At 43.1% G+C, this 16,018-nt stretch overlaps 1 protein-coding gene across 4 annotated transcripts in view; it reads right to left on the bottom strand.

Moving 5' to 3' along the window:
- The window catches only part of LOC135553119 (protocadherin Fat 3-like), a 378,888-nt gene that overhangs the window by 95,436 nt on the left and 267,434 nt on the right, over nucleotides 1-16,018 (bottom strand). For all 4 annotated transcript variants that reach the window (XM_064985238.1, XM_064985240.1, XM_064985239.1 and 1 more), the window contains exons 5-6: nucleotides 909-1,223; nucleotides 213-423 (exon numbers count right to left, since the gene is read on the bottom strand). In XM_064985238.1, coding sequence (XP_064841310.1) covers nucleotides 213-423; nucleotides 909-1,223 — 526 coding nt within the window. The remainder of the gene's footprint in view (nucleotides 1-212; nucleotides 424-908; nucleotides 1,224-16,018) is intronic.

The following is a 16,018-nucleotide window of genomic DNA, read 5'->3' as shown; positions in this document are numbered from 1 at the left end:
ACGCTGGCAACAGAACATGCAGTGAGGTCACAGTACCTGAGCTGGGCCTCACGCACAAACACGCACATCAAACCAAACCAAACCGTCAGCCCAAACACCATGCACCAATAATGGTACATAACCTACCTGACTGACAGCCACCCCAGCCAATCAGATACATCGCTCCCCCTGACAAACCCTCCACCAGCCCCCGCCTCTGGGCAGTGCCTTACCTGTGATGTCAAACCAGAGGGGGTTGGAGCTCTGTTGCATGGAGACCACACCCACTATCTCGGCCACCTTGTCACTCTCCATGACGGTGAAGTTGTAGTACTGCTCGTCGAACAGCAGGGGGGCCACTGAGGCCGAGGGCTTACGGATCCACTCGATGTGTAGGCGGGCCGTCGACCACTTCTGGGGGCGGCCATTATCTGTGGCTTTGATCTGGGAACGGGGAGGAAAGAGGACAAGGAGGAGAGAAAGATGTAAAGGGTTGGAGAAAGAGTGCATTTTAGACAGAAAGAGAGAACAAGGATCAGAGAAATGGAAGGGAGGTGATATATTTTCACATGAATTATCATTCGACACAGAGAGGGTGAGAGTGGTGAGAAATATCTAGAATGGCAAGAGGAACGCCAAAGGAGCCACAGATGCATTATAGACAGAGTGATATACTGTAGTGTAGCAGTGATATACTGTAGTGTAGCAGAAAACATCATGAAATACATTGAGAGTTCTTACTTCATATAGCCTACTTCACAAAAAGGAACATTTGAAGTTTTTATTATATTTGTCTAAGTGAAAGATAAAAGAAGAGAACAAGATAAAAGAGAGAAGAGAGAGATGGGGGAAAGAGAGTGGGAGAGAGAAAGAGGGTAGAACAAGACAAAGTGAATGGTAGTTGGTTAGGAAGTTCAAAGGTCACATACAGTGAGGATGTCGTAGCTCCCGGCAGTGAACTGCTTCCGTGACGACACCACCGCCGTCTTGGGGTCGATGAAGAACTTGCCGTCCTCGTTGCCGTCGACGATGCTGTAGGAGAGGTCAGCGTTAACCCCTTCATCCCTGTCGTAGGCAAAGGCCCTGTAGATAGACTCTCCTCTCTTCCTCCTGTCCCTCTCTGGTAGCTTGATCTGGTACACCTTCTCTGGGAACGTGGGCTTGTTGTCATTCTCATCAAGCACGTGGACGATCACCCACAACGTGGAGTGTTTGGGGCTGGGACCGCCATCCGACACTGTGACCTGCGAATCCACACAAACGCAACCGCAGACAGACACACACACACACACGCACAGAGACAGGGACAAACATAGACATACATACGCACACACAGATGAACAGACAGAAAACACATACAGACACACACACACACACAACCATTTACACGTGTAAACACACACACACAACAGAGAGAAAAAAAAACACGACATTTGTTAAGATTTCTTCCCCATCTAAATTCATTTTGACAGTCACTCATTCTCTCCTGTATTTGTCTGACAACTGGAACACATTGTCATATTTCCAAAGTGGGGATCGCTTTGCCTTGTATCTTCTTTCCTATGTTCTGACAGCTAATTAATCTGGCTCCGCTCCTACTTCCACCATGACGACGAGCCTCTTGTAGATAAATGCAACATGGGAAGGGGCCAGAGGATGAGTTAGCCAATGAGAGATGAAATCCACCATCCCGTCCATAAAATACATTTATATTCATTTTCGGGGGGAGATAAAGGACGTCGCTAGCAGCCATCAATCCAAGCTACAATTAATTTCCCAAGTACTTATTATTGGGTTTATTTAAAAAGTCCATCTGTCATTTTCTAAATGACACAGTGGGGGGGTGCCGTAGATATATGGAGATAAATGCTAATGAATTACAGACAGAGAGAGAAAGAGAGATGCACACAGAAAGAAAGAGAGAGAGAGAGGGGGGTGGGGGTGGTGGAGGGGTATTAGTGGGAGAGAGAGAGGGAGGGAGATAGGGAGAGGGGGGTATGTGGAGGGGTAGTAGTGGGAGAGAGAGAGGGAGGGAGATAGGGAGAGGGGGTGGTGGAGGGGTAGCAGTGGGAGAGAGAGAGGGAGGGAGATAGGTAGAGGGGTAGCAGTGGGAGAGAGAGAGAGAGGGAGATAGGGAGAGGGGGTGGTGGAGGGGTAGTAGTGGGAGAGAGAGAGGGAGGGAGATAAGGAGAGGGGGGTGGTGGAGGGGTAGTAGTGGGAGAGAGAGAGGGAGGGAGATAGGGGAGGGGGTGGTGGAGGGGTAGTAGTTGGAGAGAGAGAGAGGGGGAGGGGGAGAGGGGGAGGTGGCTCAGAAAGATAACAGGGGTGTGTGAAAGGAACATAAATGACAGCATAAGGGAAGAAGAGAGGAAGAAGAAGAAATGAAGGACTCCAAGCCTGTGGCGGTTGACCCCTCTTTGAGTGAATGTAACCTGCTCTGTTCAGCACAATGAGAGAGAGGTAGAGACAGAGGGAATAGGGTGAACAAGCAACTGGTGGCCAACACCTCACAGGACAACAATGTTCAATAAAGGTCAACATTAACAGCTCTCCATTCATCAGAGAGAGAGAGAGCGAGGAGAGAGAACCTGAGAGAGAAACAGAATGAAAGAGAGACAGAAGAGCTTGGGGAATACATTAGACAGGTACGCGTGTCCGGCCTGCCAACAACATACAGCAGCACAGCACTGCAGCACAAAGACAGCACAGACAAGCTAGCATACACTGAACATACGCTAATGCAGCTAAAAACATGCTAATGTACTGTTTACACTAAGCTATATCCACTGATTATACACATGCATTATTAAAGAAGACCCTACAGCAATTGAACTATCAGTGTATTATTAATATGTTAACATGAAACAGACAATGTAAGTGGTTGGGATAAGACTGATGAGGAGAAACGATTGAGAGGAGCGTTTCAGAAGGACTGATTGGGCACTGTAGTACTGTAGGTTTGAGCAGAGAGTAGCATGGGTGGGTGGGGAAAAAAGAATGCCAGCTGTTGGAAAGGCAGACGATGCCTGTCTGTGTGCCACTGGGTATGCACACAATAATGTGATTATTGTGGATCATCGGATTTCCCTAATAATCCTGTTTACATGGAAACATCTGAAATCAGGCTCCCTGATGGCACTCGGATAAATGCAGAAAATCACCAATCAAAATAAACGTTCTACCACCCTTTTTCTCCTCAACGTCATGACTTCCCTGTTGGGTGAAGATTGTAAGCTCCAGATTCCCCCCTCTCAATCCCAAACAGTTTTATGACCGGTCGTAAATATAGTGTAGAAACGTTGGGTTTGGCAGGATTGAGGGGAAAGAAACCTCTTTGTTACATGGAGATTCCTCCCGCCAAAACGGTAACATCAAAAGGTTGAATAATGAAACAATATTTCTGTAGTCCAAGTGGTTGGAGTTGTCCGTGGGCACGTAAAGGACAATTTTGTGGGATCAGTTGTGTTTTGGGATCCCATGAAGGACAGTATAACAACACAACTGTTTCTCTGAATGTGTACATATCCCAGTGATCAGATTCACATCCAAATGTTGGGGAACTGATATGATTAAATATGAAACTATTTGTGAGAGGATGTAATGTTAGCCTTCTAAATGAGATAATTGTTTTTCATATGAAGTCCTAATCACGCCCACATGTGCACAGACATTAAATAGCACTCCTGACAAAATTGATATTAGACCAGAAGACGTGAGGACGCAGTCCACACTTCATGAATGGTTAAGAAATCTTCAAAACTAATGAATACACATTCACAGTCTGCAGCTGTATATGTAAAATAGTCTAGGAAACTCGACCGAAGACGAGAAAATAACATTTTCCTAACGAACGACCAAATGGTACTCTGAAAGATCCATTCTAAAGACATTTCCCTATCGAACGACCGAATGGTACTTTGAAAGATCCATTCTAAAGACATTTCCCTATCGAACGACCGAATGGTACTCTGAAAGATCCATTCTAAAGACATTTCCCTATCGAACGACCAAATGGTACTCTGAAAGAGCCATTCTAAAGACATTTCCTATCGGCATGGTACTCTGAAAGAGCCATTCTAAAGGCATTTCCCTATCGAACGACCAAATGGTACTCTGAAAGATCCATTCTAAAGGCATTTCCCTATCGAACGACCAAATGGTACTCTGAAAGAGCCATTCTAAAGACATTTCCCTATCGAACGACCAAATGGTACTCTGAAAGATCCATTCCAACGAACATTTCCTTACCAAAAGACCATTGGTACGCCTGACATTGTAACAGCAGACAAGCTACAACCACGAAAAACATTATGACTTCTGGGGAACACAACCAGAGACGTTCTATCGACTGACTCTCCAACAGACGCACCAGCGATTTCAACAGAGAGACAACAAAAGGCATACAATCATAAATATGTACATTGCAATTATTTTCGAATGAGCGGCCATTCTTGTGTAAAGTATTAGCATTTTCATGAGCATAGTTATCAGCTGTGTGTACAAGTCATTTGTCTTTTCTCCTGCTCTTTCTTACATGAACCTCCCTTTTCAATTTGTGTAACAAGTCGTCATATTGGTTTAGTCCACTAGGGACTTTTCATTGCATTATGTAGTACTCAATGTTTAAGCTATTCTGTTTGTGTGTTTATGTAATTCTGTGTGATTATTTAGTTAGTTGGTAAATAAATAATTAAGACAATTTGTATATAGCTGATTCATCATTTATGCTATGGTTCGTGCAGATATCCAAGGATTTTGTGACATTCAGAGTGAAACTGATAGAAGTTAACAATTGATTGATGACTAAAATGTAAGGGATATTTATATCTTTAGAGTTAATTTTGAAAACGGTAACTCATTAAACAAACTTTTTCTACTTACTATTTAAATAATTGTTCCATGCATAATTTAATCACAATAATAATTAAACAGTATGAATTGATTAGATAAAACAATAGTCATCGCATTATTGATAGCCAAGACACGACACCAATTTCGTGGTGTCCAATTGGTAGTTACAGTCTTGTCTCATCGCTGCAACTCCCGTACGGACTCGGGAGAGGCGAAGGTCAAGAGCCGTGCGTCCCCCGAAACACAACTGCTCGCTTAACCAGGAAGCCAGCCGTACACCTGGCGAACGTGTCAGCGTGCATTGCGCCTGACCTTCTACCGGAGCGATGGGACAAGAATGACCCTAGTGGCCAAACCCTGCCCTAACCTGGACGACGCTTGGCAGATTGTGCGCCGCCCCATGGGTCTCCCGGTAAAGGCCGGCTGCGATGGAGCCTGGACTTGAACCAGGATCTCTATTGGCACAGCCAGCACTGTGATGGAGCCTGGACTCGAACCAGGATCTCTATTGGCACAGCCAGCACTGCGATGGAGCCTGGACTCGAACCAGGATCTCTATTGGCACAGCCAGCACTGTGATGGAGCCTGGACTCGAACCAGGATCTCAATTGGCACAGCCAGCACTGTGATGGAGCCTGGACTCGAACCAGGAAATCTATTGGCACAGCTAGCACTGTGATGGAGCCTGGCACCAGGTGATGGAGCCTGTGATGGAGCCTGGACTCGAACCAGGATCTCCAGGATCTCAGCACTGTGATGGGCCACAGCCAGCACTGTGATGGAGCCTGGACTCGAACCAGGATCTCTATTGGCACAGCCAGCACTGTGATGGAGCCTGGACTCGAACAAGAATCTCTATTGGCACAGCTAGCACTGTGATGCAGTGCCTTAGACCACTGCGCCCATGTTATTTTCGGTAAGCATATTTGATTCTGAGTTCAGACATATAAAGTTGGCATGTAAAATCTAATTCTAAGACATATACATTCAGTTGTTCCAAACTCACTTACATTGATTTGATTCATTTAACAGACGCTCTTATCCAGAGTGACTTACAGCAGTGAATGCATACATGTTCAATCATACTGGTCCCCCGTGGGAATCGAACCCAGCACCCTGAGTAAGGTGTTAACATGACTATTGCACAATCTGCCTACTGCGATCATCAGCTTAATATTGAAGTACTGATGTGCATCTAAACATACTCATTGACAGTAGTGCCAGAAAGGCCTCATCGAGAACCACAAAGCAACAACAACACAACATGTTTTGTACAAAATAGCTAAAGAGTTGGAGTCTAGAGCGGAAAAATGCTTTTCTCACTGAAGCTGAAGTTACAGTACAACTTTTATGAGAGATGGTTTGACAGGCTCCACTCCTTTGTTTTCTCACTCCTTTGTTTTCTCACTGTCTTGCTTTTCTCTCCCTCTCTGACAGGAATGAAAGATGGTGAAGTCACCCTGAGACGTAGAAAACAAGACAAACTTTCACAGACGAGTGTGAAGATGTTGTTACAAACACATTATCCTACTAGAAACACACCACCTTACTGGAAACACACTACCCTATTACAAACACCCTACCCTAATACAAACACACTACAACAAACTCACCACCCTACTAATCAAATCAAATCAAATTTATTTATATAGCCCTTCGTACATCAGCTGATATCTCAAAGTGCTGTACAGAAACACACCACACTACTAGAAACACCCTACCCAACTACAAACACACTACAACAAACACACTACCCTACTGGAAACACACCACCCTACTATAAACACACTACCCTACTAGAAACACACTTCCCTACTACAAACACCCTAACCTAATACAAACACACTACAACAAACTCACCACCCTACTGGAAATACACCACCCTACTAGAAACACACTACCCTACTACAAACACACTACAACAAACACACAACCCTACTAGAAACACACTATAACAAACACACCACCCTACTACAAACACACTACAACAAACACACCACCCTACTGGAAACACACCACCCTACTATAAACACACTACCCTACTAGAAACACACTTCCCTACTACAAACACCCTAACTTAATACATACACACTACAACAAACTGACCACCCTACTGGAAATACACCATCCTACTAGAAACACACTACCCTACTACAAACACACTACAACAAACACACCACCCTACTAGAAACACACTACCCTATTACAAACACACTACAACAAACACACCACCCTACTACAAACACACTACAACAAACACACCACCCTACTGGAAACACACCACCCTACTATAAACAGACTACCCTACTAGAAACAGACTTCCCTACTACAAACAGACTAACCTAATACAAACAGACTACCAAACTCACCACTGAACAGAAACAGGCCACCCTACTAGAAACACACTACCCTACTACAAACACACTACAACAAACACACCACCCTACTGGAAATACACCACCCTACTAGAAACACACTACCCTACTACAAACACACGACAACAAACACACAACCCTACTAGAAACACACTACAACAAACACACCACCCTACTACAAACACACTACAACAAACACACCACCCTACTGGAAACACACCACCCTACTATAAACACACTACCCTACTAGAAACACACTTCCCTACTATAAACACCCTAACCTAATACAAACACACTACAACAAACTGACCACCCTACTGGAAATACACCACCCTACTAGAAACACACTACCCTACTACAAACACACTACAACAAACACACCACCCTACTAGAAACACACTACCCTATTACAAACACACTACAACAAACACACCACCCTACTAGAAACACACTACCCAACTACAAACACACTACAACAAACACACCACCATACTAGGAACAGACTACCCTACTAGGAACAGACTACCCTACTAGGAACAGACTACCCTACTACGAACAGACTACCCTACTACAAACAGACTACCCTACTACAAACAGACTACCCTACTACAAACAGGCTACCCTACTAGAAACACACCACCCTACTAGAAACACACTACCCTACTACAAACACACTACCCTACTACAAACAGACTACCCTACTAGAAAAACACTACCCTACTACAAACACACAACCCTACTAGAAACACACCACCCTACTAGAAACACACTACAAACACACCACCCTACTAGAAACACACTACTACAAACACACTACCCTGCTACAAACACACTACCCTGCTACAAACACACTACCCTACTAGAAACACACTACCCTACTAGAAACACACTACGAGAAACCCTACAAGAAACACACTACTAGAAACACACTACTAGAAACACACACTACTAGAAACACACTACTAGAAACACACTACCCTACTAGAAACACACTACTAGAAACACACTACTAGAAACACACTACTAGAAACACACTACTAGAAACACACTACCCTACTAGAAACACACTACCCTACTAGAAACACACTAACTAGAAACACACTACTAGAAACACACTACTAGAAACACACTACTAAAAACACACTACCTTACTAGAAATACACTACTAAACACACACTACCCTACGAGAAACACACTACTAGAAACTACTAGAAACACACTACTAGAAACACACTACTAGAAACACACTACTAGAGACACACTACTAGAAACACACTACTAGAGACACACTACTAGAAACACACTACTAGAGACACACTACCCTACTAGAAATACACTACTAGAAACACACTACTAGAAACACACTACCCTACTACTACACTACCCTATTACAAACACACTACCCTACCAGACACGCACAACTAAAAACACACTACTGGAATCACACTACTAGAATCACACTACCCTATGAGAATCACACTACCCTACTAGAAACACACTACCCTACTAGAAACACACTACCCTACTAGAAACACACTACTAGAAAACACACCCTACCCTTCTGAAAAACACCCACGAAACACTCAACAGACTACTAGAGAACACACTAGAAACACCCTACCCTACTAGAATCACCCTACTAGAAACAACACTAGAAATACTACCCACATACACACACACCCACATGTACCCTACACACTCTACTAGAAACACACTACTAGAAACACACTACCCTTCTGGAAACACACGACTCAACAGACACACACACACTCACCCACATACACACACACCCACATGTACACACACACACACACACACACACACACACACACACACACACACACACACACACACACACACACACACACACACACACACACACACACACACACACATCCTGTGCATTTGACCTTCTTGCAGATGCTGGAAGCAGGCTTTTCTTCCCCAATATCACTCAAGCTTTTGTCTCAGGCATTTGATCTCAGATGCAACACGTTTCTCTTCCGCCATGCTGAATGGGGGTTTTGACACTGCGTGCATGTTCAAGTGTGTGTGTGTGTTTGTGCTTTATCTGTTCAAGTGAAACATCCATGCTGGTCCATGCAGAACTTGGCAAACACATCTCATCAGGAGCATTTAACCATTGCCACTAAACATCTGCCCTTATTTTGGATCTTAATTTGAGAACCCTGTTGCAGGAGAACTATGAGGGATATTTAAAATGTATAGTATATTTCAGGTTTAAATAGGCTTCTGAAGTTTGTAATTTCAACTTATGAAAGATCTATCAATTTTATTTATTGTTATTTTTATTTATTTAACTGGGCAAGTCAGTTAAGAACACATGATTATTTACAATGATGGCCTACACCGGCCAAACCCAGATGACGCTGAGCCGATTGTGCGCTGCCCTATGGGACTCCCAATCACAGCCGGATGTGATACAGCCTGGATCAATCCCGTCCATTAACAACAATAATTCACATTCCCTGTTGCTGCAGGATTATTTTCCTGCTGTAGCAAACTGGCTCAAATTAAGATCTTATGTCTGAACATTGGGACAGATCTACTAAGAGTCCGCACCCGAAGAGTTCCAAAAGGCTATTAGAATATACATTTTCAGAAATGTTGGTAAATTAGCTTTATTGTTTGAAGACCTTATAAAGAGATTAGTGTGTTTTTTTCACAAACTAATCATGGCATGGGATTGTTCAATGACAAACATGTATTTGTTTGAAATCTATCACTTGATGGTTTCATTTCAGAGTGACAAATAACCATGTTTTTTATGCAAAATGCTATGTATCTGTCACGCCTGCTCCCGCTCCCCCTCCCTGGTGCTCAAAGGTGCCAGGCTCGACGGCATTACACACTCCTGCTACCATCATTACGCAAAACTGCCTTCTCCCCGTCACTCGCATCAGCGATTATTCGACTCACCTGGACTCGATCGCCTGTTCATTACCTCCCCTATATTTGTCAGTTCCCCATCTCTGTTCTCCGCTGCTGCATTAATTGCCGAATGTGGTTGTTTTGCCCATGTGCTGACGCTGTGCCTGTCTTGTTTCATGTCTGTTCCTTATTAAATGTTGACTCCCTCTCTCTCTCTACCTGCTTCACATCTCTGGTGTCGGTCGTGACAGTACCACCTCATTCTCAGAGAAATAAGTAGTACTACTAGGTTTTAAACAGTCAAATGTAACACATATGTATATTTTTATAAATAACTGTACAAATGGTACATTTGTGACATCAATATCCCTATATGCAGTGCATTCGGAAAGTATACAGACCCTCCAAGACTATTTCCACATTTTGTTACGTTACAGCCTTGTTCTAAATTTTTATTTTATTTTTATCTTCATCAATCAACACCCCACAATGACAAAGCAAAAACTGTTTTTTGCTTTGGTGCCTTATTGGTACTTTATGTACATAAGTATCATTTGCTATGAGACTCACATGAGCTCTGGTGCATCCTGTTTCCATTGATATTCCTTGAAATGTTTCTACAACTTGACTCAATTGATTGGACATGATATGGAAAAGCACACACCTGTCTAAATAACGTCCCACATTTGACAGTGCATGTCAGAGCATAAACCAAGCCATGAGGTCGAAGGAATTTTCCAAAAAGCTCAGAGACAGGATCGTGTCGAGGCACAGATCTGGGGAAGGGTACCAAGAAATGTCTGCAGCATTGAAGGTCCCCAACACAGGGGTCTTAATCATTCTTAAATGGAAGATGTTTGGAACTACCAAGACTCTTTCTAGAGCTGGCCGCCCGACCAAACTGAGAAATTGGGGGAGAAGGGCCTTGGTCAAGGAGGTGACCATGAACCCGATGGTCACTCTGATTGAGTGCCAGAGTTCTTCTGTGGAGATGAGAGAACCTTCCAGAAGGATAACCATCCCGGGACCAATCAGGCATTTATGGTAGGGTGGCCAGAAGGAGTGCAGCAAGGAGCCAAGGTAAGTTGCTAACAAGCATTAAACTTATCTTATAAAAAACAATCAATCTTCACATAATCACTAGTTAACTACACATGTTGATGACATTACTAGGTTAACTAGCTTGTCCTGCGTTGCATATAATCAATGCGGTGCCTGTTAATTTATCATCAAATCACAGCCTACTTCGCCAAACGGGTGATGATTTAACAAAAGCACAATCGTTGCACGAATGTACCTAACCATAAACATCAATGCCTTTGTTAAAATCAATACACAGCAGTATATATTTTTAAACCTGCATATTTAGTAAAAATAAATTCATGTATGCAGGCAATATTAACTAGGGAAATTGTGTCACTTCTCTTGCGTTCTTTGCATGCAGAGTCAGGGTATATGCAACAGTTTGGGCTGCCTGGCTCGTTGCAAACTAATTTGCCAGAATGTTACATAATTATGACATAACATTGAAGGTTGTGCAATGTAACAGCAATATTTAGACTTAGCGATGCCACCCATTTGATAAAATACGGAATGGTTCTGTATTTCACTGAAAGAATAAACGTTTTGTTTTCGAAATCATAGGATTTAACCATATTATTGACCAAAGGCTCGTATTTCTGTGTTTATTATATTATAATTAAGTCTATGATTTGAGATTTGATAGAGCAGTCTGACTGAGCGGTGGTAGGCAGCAGCAGGCTCGAAAGCATTCATTCAAACTTTACTGCGTTTGCCAGCAGCTCTTAGAAATGCTTGATTCACTGCACTGTTTATGACTTCTGTCGTAGCAGAATCAGAATTAGTTAGGTAACATTGATAAATAAGATGATAAATAAGATGTTTTCATTTACTAGTGGTTAGAGAGTTGGAATAATGCTTAGCCCCTGAGACAATACAAATCTGTCGTTCTTGTTCATTAGGATGAATTTGTGCCTGGTTAAATTTTGGATGTTGTCTTTTGGTTAATACTGTTGGTAGTTGCAGTTATCCCTTCTTAGCTCGGGCTTAGTCACTTGGGGCCCAGAGAGGGGAGAGGTCAGGATTGTCTTCATATGTGAGGGTATCTGTTAAACCATGTGAAGGGCTCCACAATTTCTGTACACCAGTCACCCCCTACTTTTCCCATTGGGGGGAGGAGTATGGCAGTGTCCGGAACCATTGTATGTCCACTCTGAGGTTGCCCTTATCTTGATCTAGTATATGACCTAAGATGTTCACTGTCTTTTCTGATCTTGTCCAGGAGGGGTGTATTTGAGATGGGAGTATCTAGAATTGAGAATTGATATGTGCCATTGGATGAGGTAATGGTTTGGTAATATGAAGTACCAAGAATGAGAAGTAGAACCTCGTCTAAAGAGACCAAACTGAAGAATAATTTATAGCTAATGCTGTCTGGCTATGGGATACTCCTCTCTCAAGTAAAAGGCCCTTTGTAATGTTCCTAAGATCTGTTATTCGTCATGTGAGTTGAGAGGGTGTGTCTTGGCTATAAATGGTACTAAGAATTGTTTTGTAAGGACTCTCAGAGAATTCATTTATAGACACTGTATTGATCTGAGAGTCACAAGGCTATGGTGAAGCTCAAATATAATTAAAGATGGACTTTATAATATAACTTTGACTTGTGTGTGGTTTGCTCTCTCAATGTTTAGTAATACAGGCTTGAAGTGTCATGGTAATTTCCTATCAACTCCTGAGATTAGGCAGGCAATACTAAAGTGCCTATTAGAACATCCAATAGTCAAAGGTATATGAAATACAAATGGAATAAAGAGAAATAGTCGACGTGTTATAATTCCTATAATAACTACAACCTAAAACGTCTTAACTGGGAATATTGAAGAACTGGGAATATTGAACCACCAGCTTTTAAATGTTCTGAGCAAGGATCTTAAACATTAGCTTTTTTACATGGCACATAGTGTACTTTTACTTTCTTCTCCAACACTGTGTTTTTGCATTATTTAAACCAAATTGAGCATGTTTCATTACTTATTTTTGACTAAATAGATTTTATTTATATATTATATTAAGTTAAAATAAGTGTTCATTCAGTATTGTTGTAATTGTCATTGTAATAGTCCGGGGGCCATTTGATTAATTGATCAGCAGTCTTATATCTTGGGGGTAGAAGCTGTTGATGAGCTTTTTGGTCCGAGACTTGGCGCTCCGGTACTGCTTGCCGTGTGGTAGCAGAGAAAACAGTCTATGACTTGGGTGACTGGAGTCTCTGACAATTTTATGGTCTTTCCTCTGACACCGCCTATTATATATATGTCCTGGATTGCAGGAAGCTTGGCCCCAGGGATGTACTGGGCCATACGCACTAGTCCCTATAGCGCCTTGCGGTCAGATGATGAGCAGTTGACATACCAGGCGGTGATGCAAACGGTCAGGATGCTCTCGATGGTGCAGCTGTAGAACCTTTTGAGGATCTCGGGACCATTGCCAGATCTTTTTTCCTGAGGGGGAAAAGGTTTTGACGTGCCCTCTGCATGACTCTCTTGGTGTGTTTGGACCATGATAGATTGTTGGTGATGTGGACACCAAGGAACTTGAAACACTCGACCCGCTCCACTACAGCCCCGTCAATGTTAATGGGGGCTTGTTTGGCCCACTTTTTCCTGTAGTCCACGATCAGCTCTTTTGTCTTGCTCACATTGAGGGAAAGGTTGTCATCCTGGCACCACACTGCCAGGTCTCTGACCTCTTGCCTACAGGATGTCTCGTCGTTGTCGATGATCAGACCTACCACTGTTGTGTCGTCAGCTAACTTAATGGTGGTGTTGGAGTGGCCCATCAGGAAGTCCAGGATCCAGTTGCAGAGGACAGTGTTTAGTCCCAGGATCCTTAGCTTAGTGATGAGCTTAGTGGGCCCTATGGTGTTGAACGCTGAGCTGTAGTCAATGAACAGCAATCTCACATAGATGTTCCTTTACTCCAAGTGGGAAAGGGCAGTGTGGAGTGCAATTGAGATTGCGTCATCTGTGGATCTGTTGGGGCAGTATGCGAATTGGAGTGGGTCTAGTGTATCTGGGAGGATGCTGTTGATGTGAGCCATGATCAGCCTTTCAAAGCACTTCATGGCTACCGATGTGAGTGCTACAGGGCGGTAATCATTTAGGCAGGTTACCTTCGCTTGGGCACAGGGACTATGATGGTCTGCTTGATACATGTAGGTATTACAGATTCAGTCAGGGGGAGGTTGAAAATGTATGTAAAGACACTTGCCAGTTGGTCCGCGCATGCTTCGAGTACACGTCCTGGTAATCCATCGGGCCCCATGGCTTTGTGAATCTTTAAAGGTCTTGCTCCCATCGGCTACCGAGAGCGTTATCACAGTCATCCAGAACAGCTGGTTCTCTCATACATGCTTCAGTATGGATTGCCTCGAAACGAGCATAAAATGCATTTAGCTGGTAGGCTTGCATTACTGGGCAGCTTGCGTCTGTGTTTCTCTTTGTAGTCCGTAATAGTTTTCAAGCCTTGCCACATCCGACGAACATCGGAGCCGGTGGAGTAGGATTCAATCTTAATCCTGTATTCGCGCTTTGCTTGTTTGATGGTTTGTCTGAGGGCATAGTGGGATTTTTTATAGCGGTATGGATTAGTGTCCTGCTCCTTGAAAGTGGCAGTTTGATGCGCATGTTGCCTGTATTCCATGACTTCTGGTTGCGATATATACATACAGTCACTGATGATGCACTCCCCAATTTCGAAATTGCACCCTGTGCATTCTACTACTACAACTTTCAAGAGTAGGTTCCAGACTGAGTTCCGCCCTGCCAAACAGTTTGGGAACCACATATTTAGTAGATGCTCTTGTCCAGATCAAATTACAGTGGGTGCTGTAAGATACCTAGGTGAGACGACTACATATCACAATCTATATACAATCCATTCCAACTAAACAATGGAAAATATGATATGTAGTGTTTTGAAGAAAAAACAACAACATTTTAATACCTAGCTAAAATATATTAATTACAAATCTGAGAAAAGGAATATTTTACACACACATGAATGTAACCATAAGCAATAATTTACTAAAAAACACAAATGTGGGCCTCCTGAGTGGCGCAGCGGTCTAAGGCACTGCATCGCCGTGCTTGAGGCATCACTAAATACCCGAGTTCGATCCCAGGCTGTGTCGTGACCGGGTTAGGGGAGGGTTTGGCCGGGGGGGCTTTACTTGGTTCATTGCGCTCTAGCGACTCCTTGTGGCGGGCCAGGTACCTGCAGGCTGATTCAGTTGAACTGTGTTTCATTTGACACATTGGTGGAACCAGCGGGCGGGTGTTTGGCGGGTCATGCTCAACCCTCGCATCGCCCGAGACTGTTGGGGAGTTGCAGCGATGAGACAAGATTGAAATTGGTGATAAAAAAGTCCCAAAAAATTAAAAATTTGATGCTTAAAGAGTTTTGGAAATAAACTTTTCACCTGTTCTTTCCACAGAAAGTTAAGCATAGAAGATCAAACAAAAGTCTCGGAGAAGGAATAATATATGTATGGTAAAATCTGTTTTATTCCCTATTGAAGAAACAACAGCAGGTTCTTTGTACAGGCCTAACTGCAACATTGTACGCTAACACATTCCATGCTAACAGGCTACGTGCTAACTTTGATCTATAAACCCCTGCTAAATCTGACCGGATGGACAGTACAAATCACATCAATATAAAGCTCTGCACCAAACATATGAAACAAATGTGAGCCATTAACATTTAGGTTAAACTCTGTAGATATCGATAAGACTTCACAGCATGGGACAACAATATCATAGTCATTCTCCGTCTGTTTATTCCATATTGATCTGGCGTGGCATCTGTGTAAATGAATATGGATTTCTATGACCGGT

The sequence above is a fragment of the Oncorhynchus masou genome, chromosome 13 (genome assembly GCF_036934945.1).
Source record: "Oncorhynchus masou masou isolate Uvic2021 chromosome 13, UVic_Omas_1.1, whole genome shotgun sequence".
NCBI lineage: Eukaryota > Metazoa > Chordata > Actinopteri > Salmoniformes > Salmonidae > Oncorhynchus > Oncorhynchus masou.
Note: the sequence above shows the minus strand (reverse complement) of the source record. Positions and strands in the feature narration are given on the sequence as shown.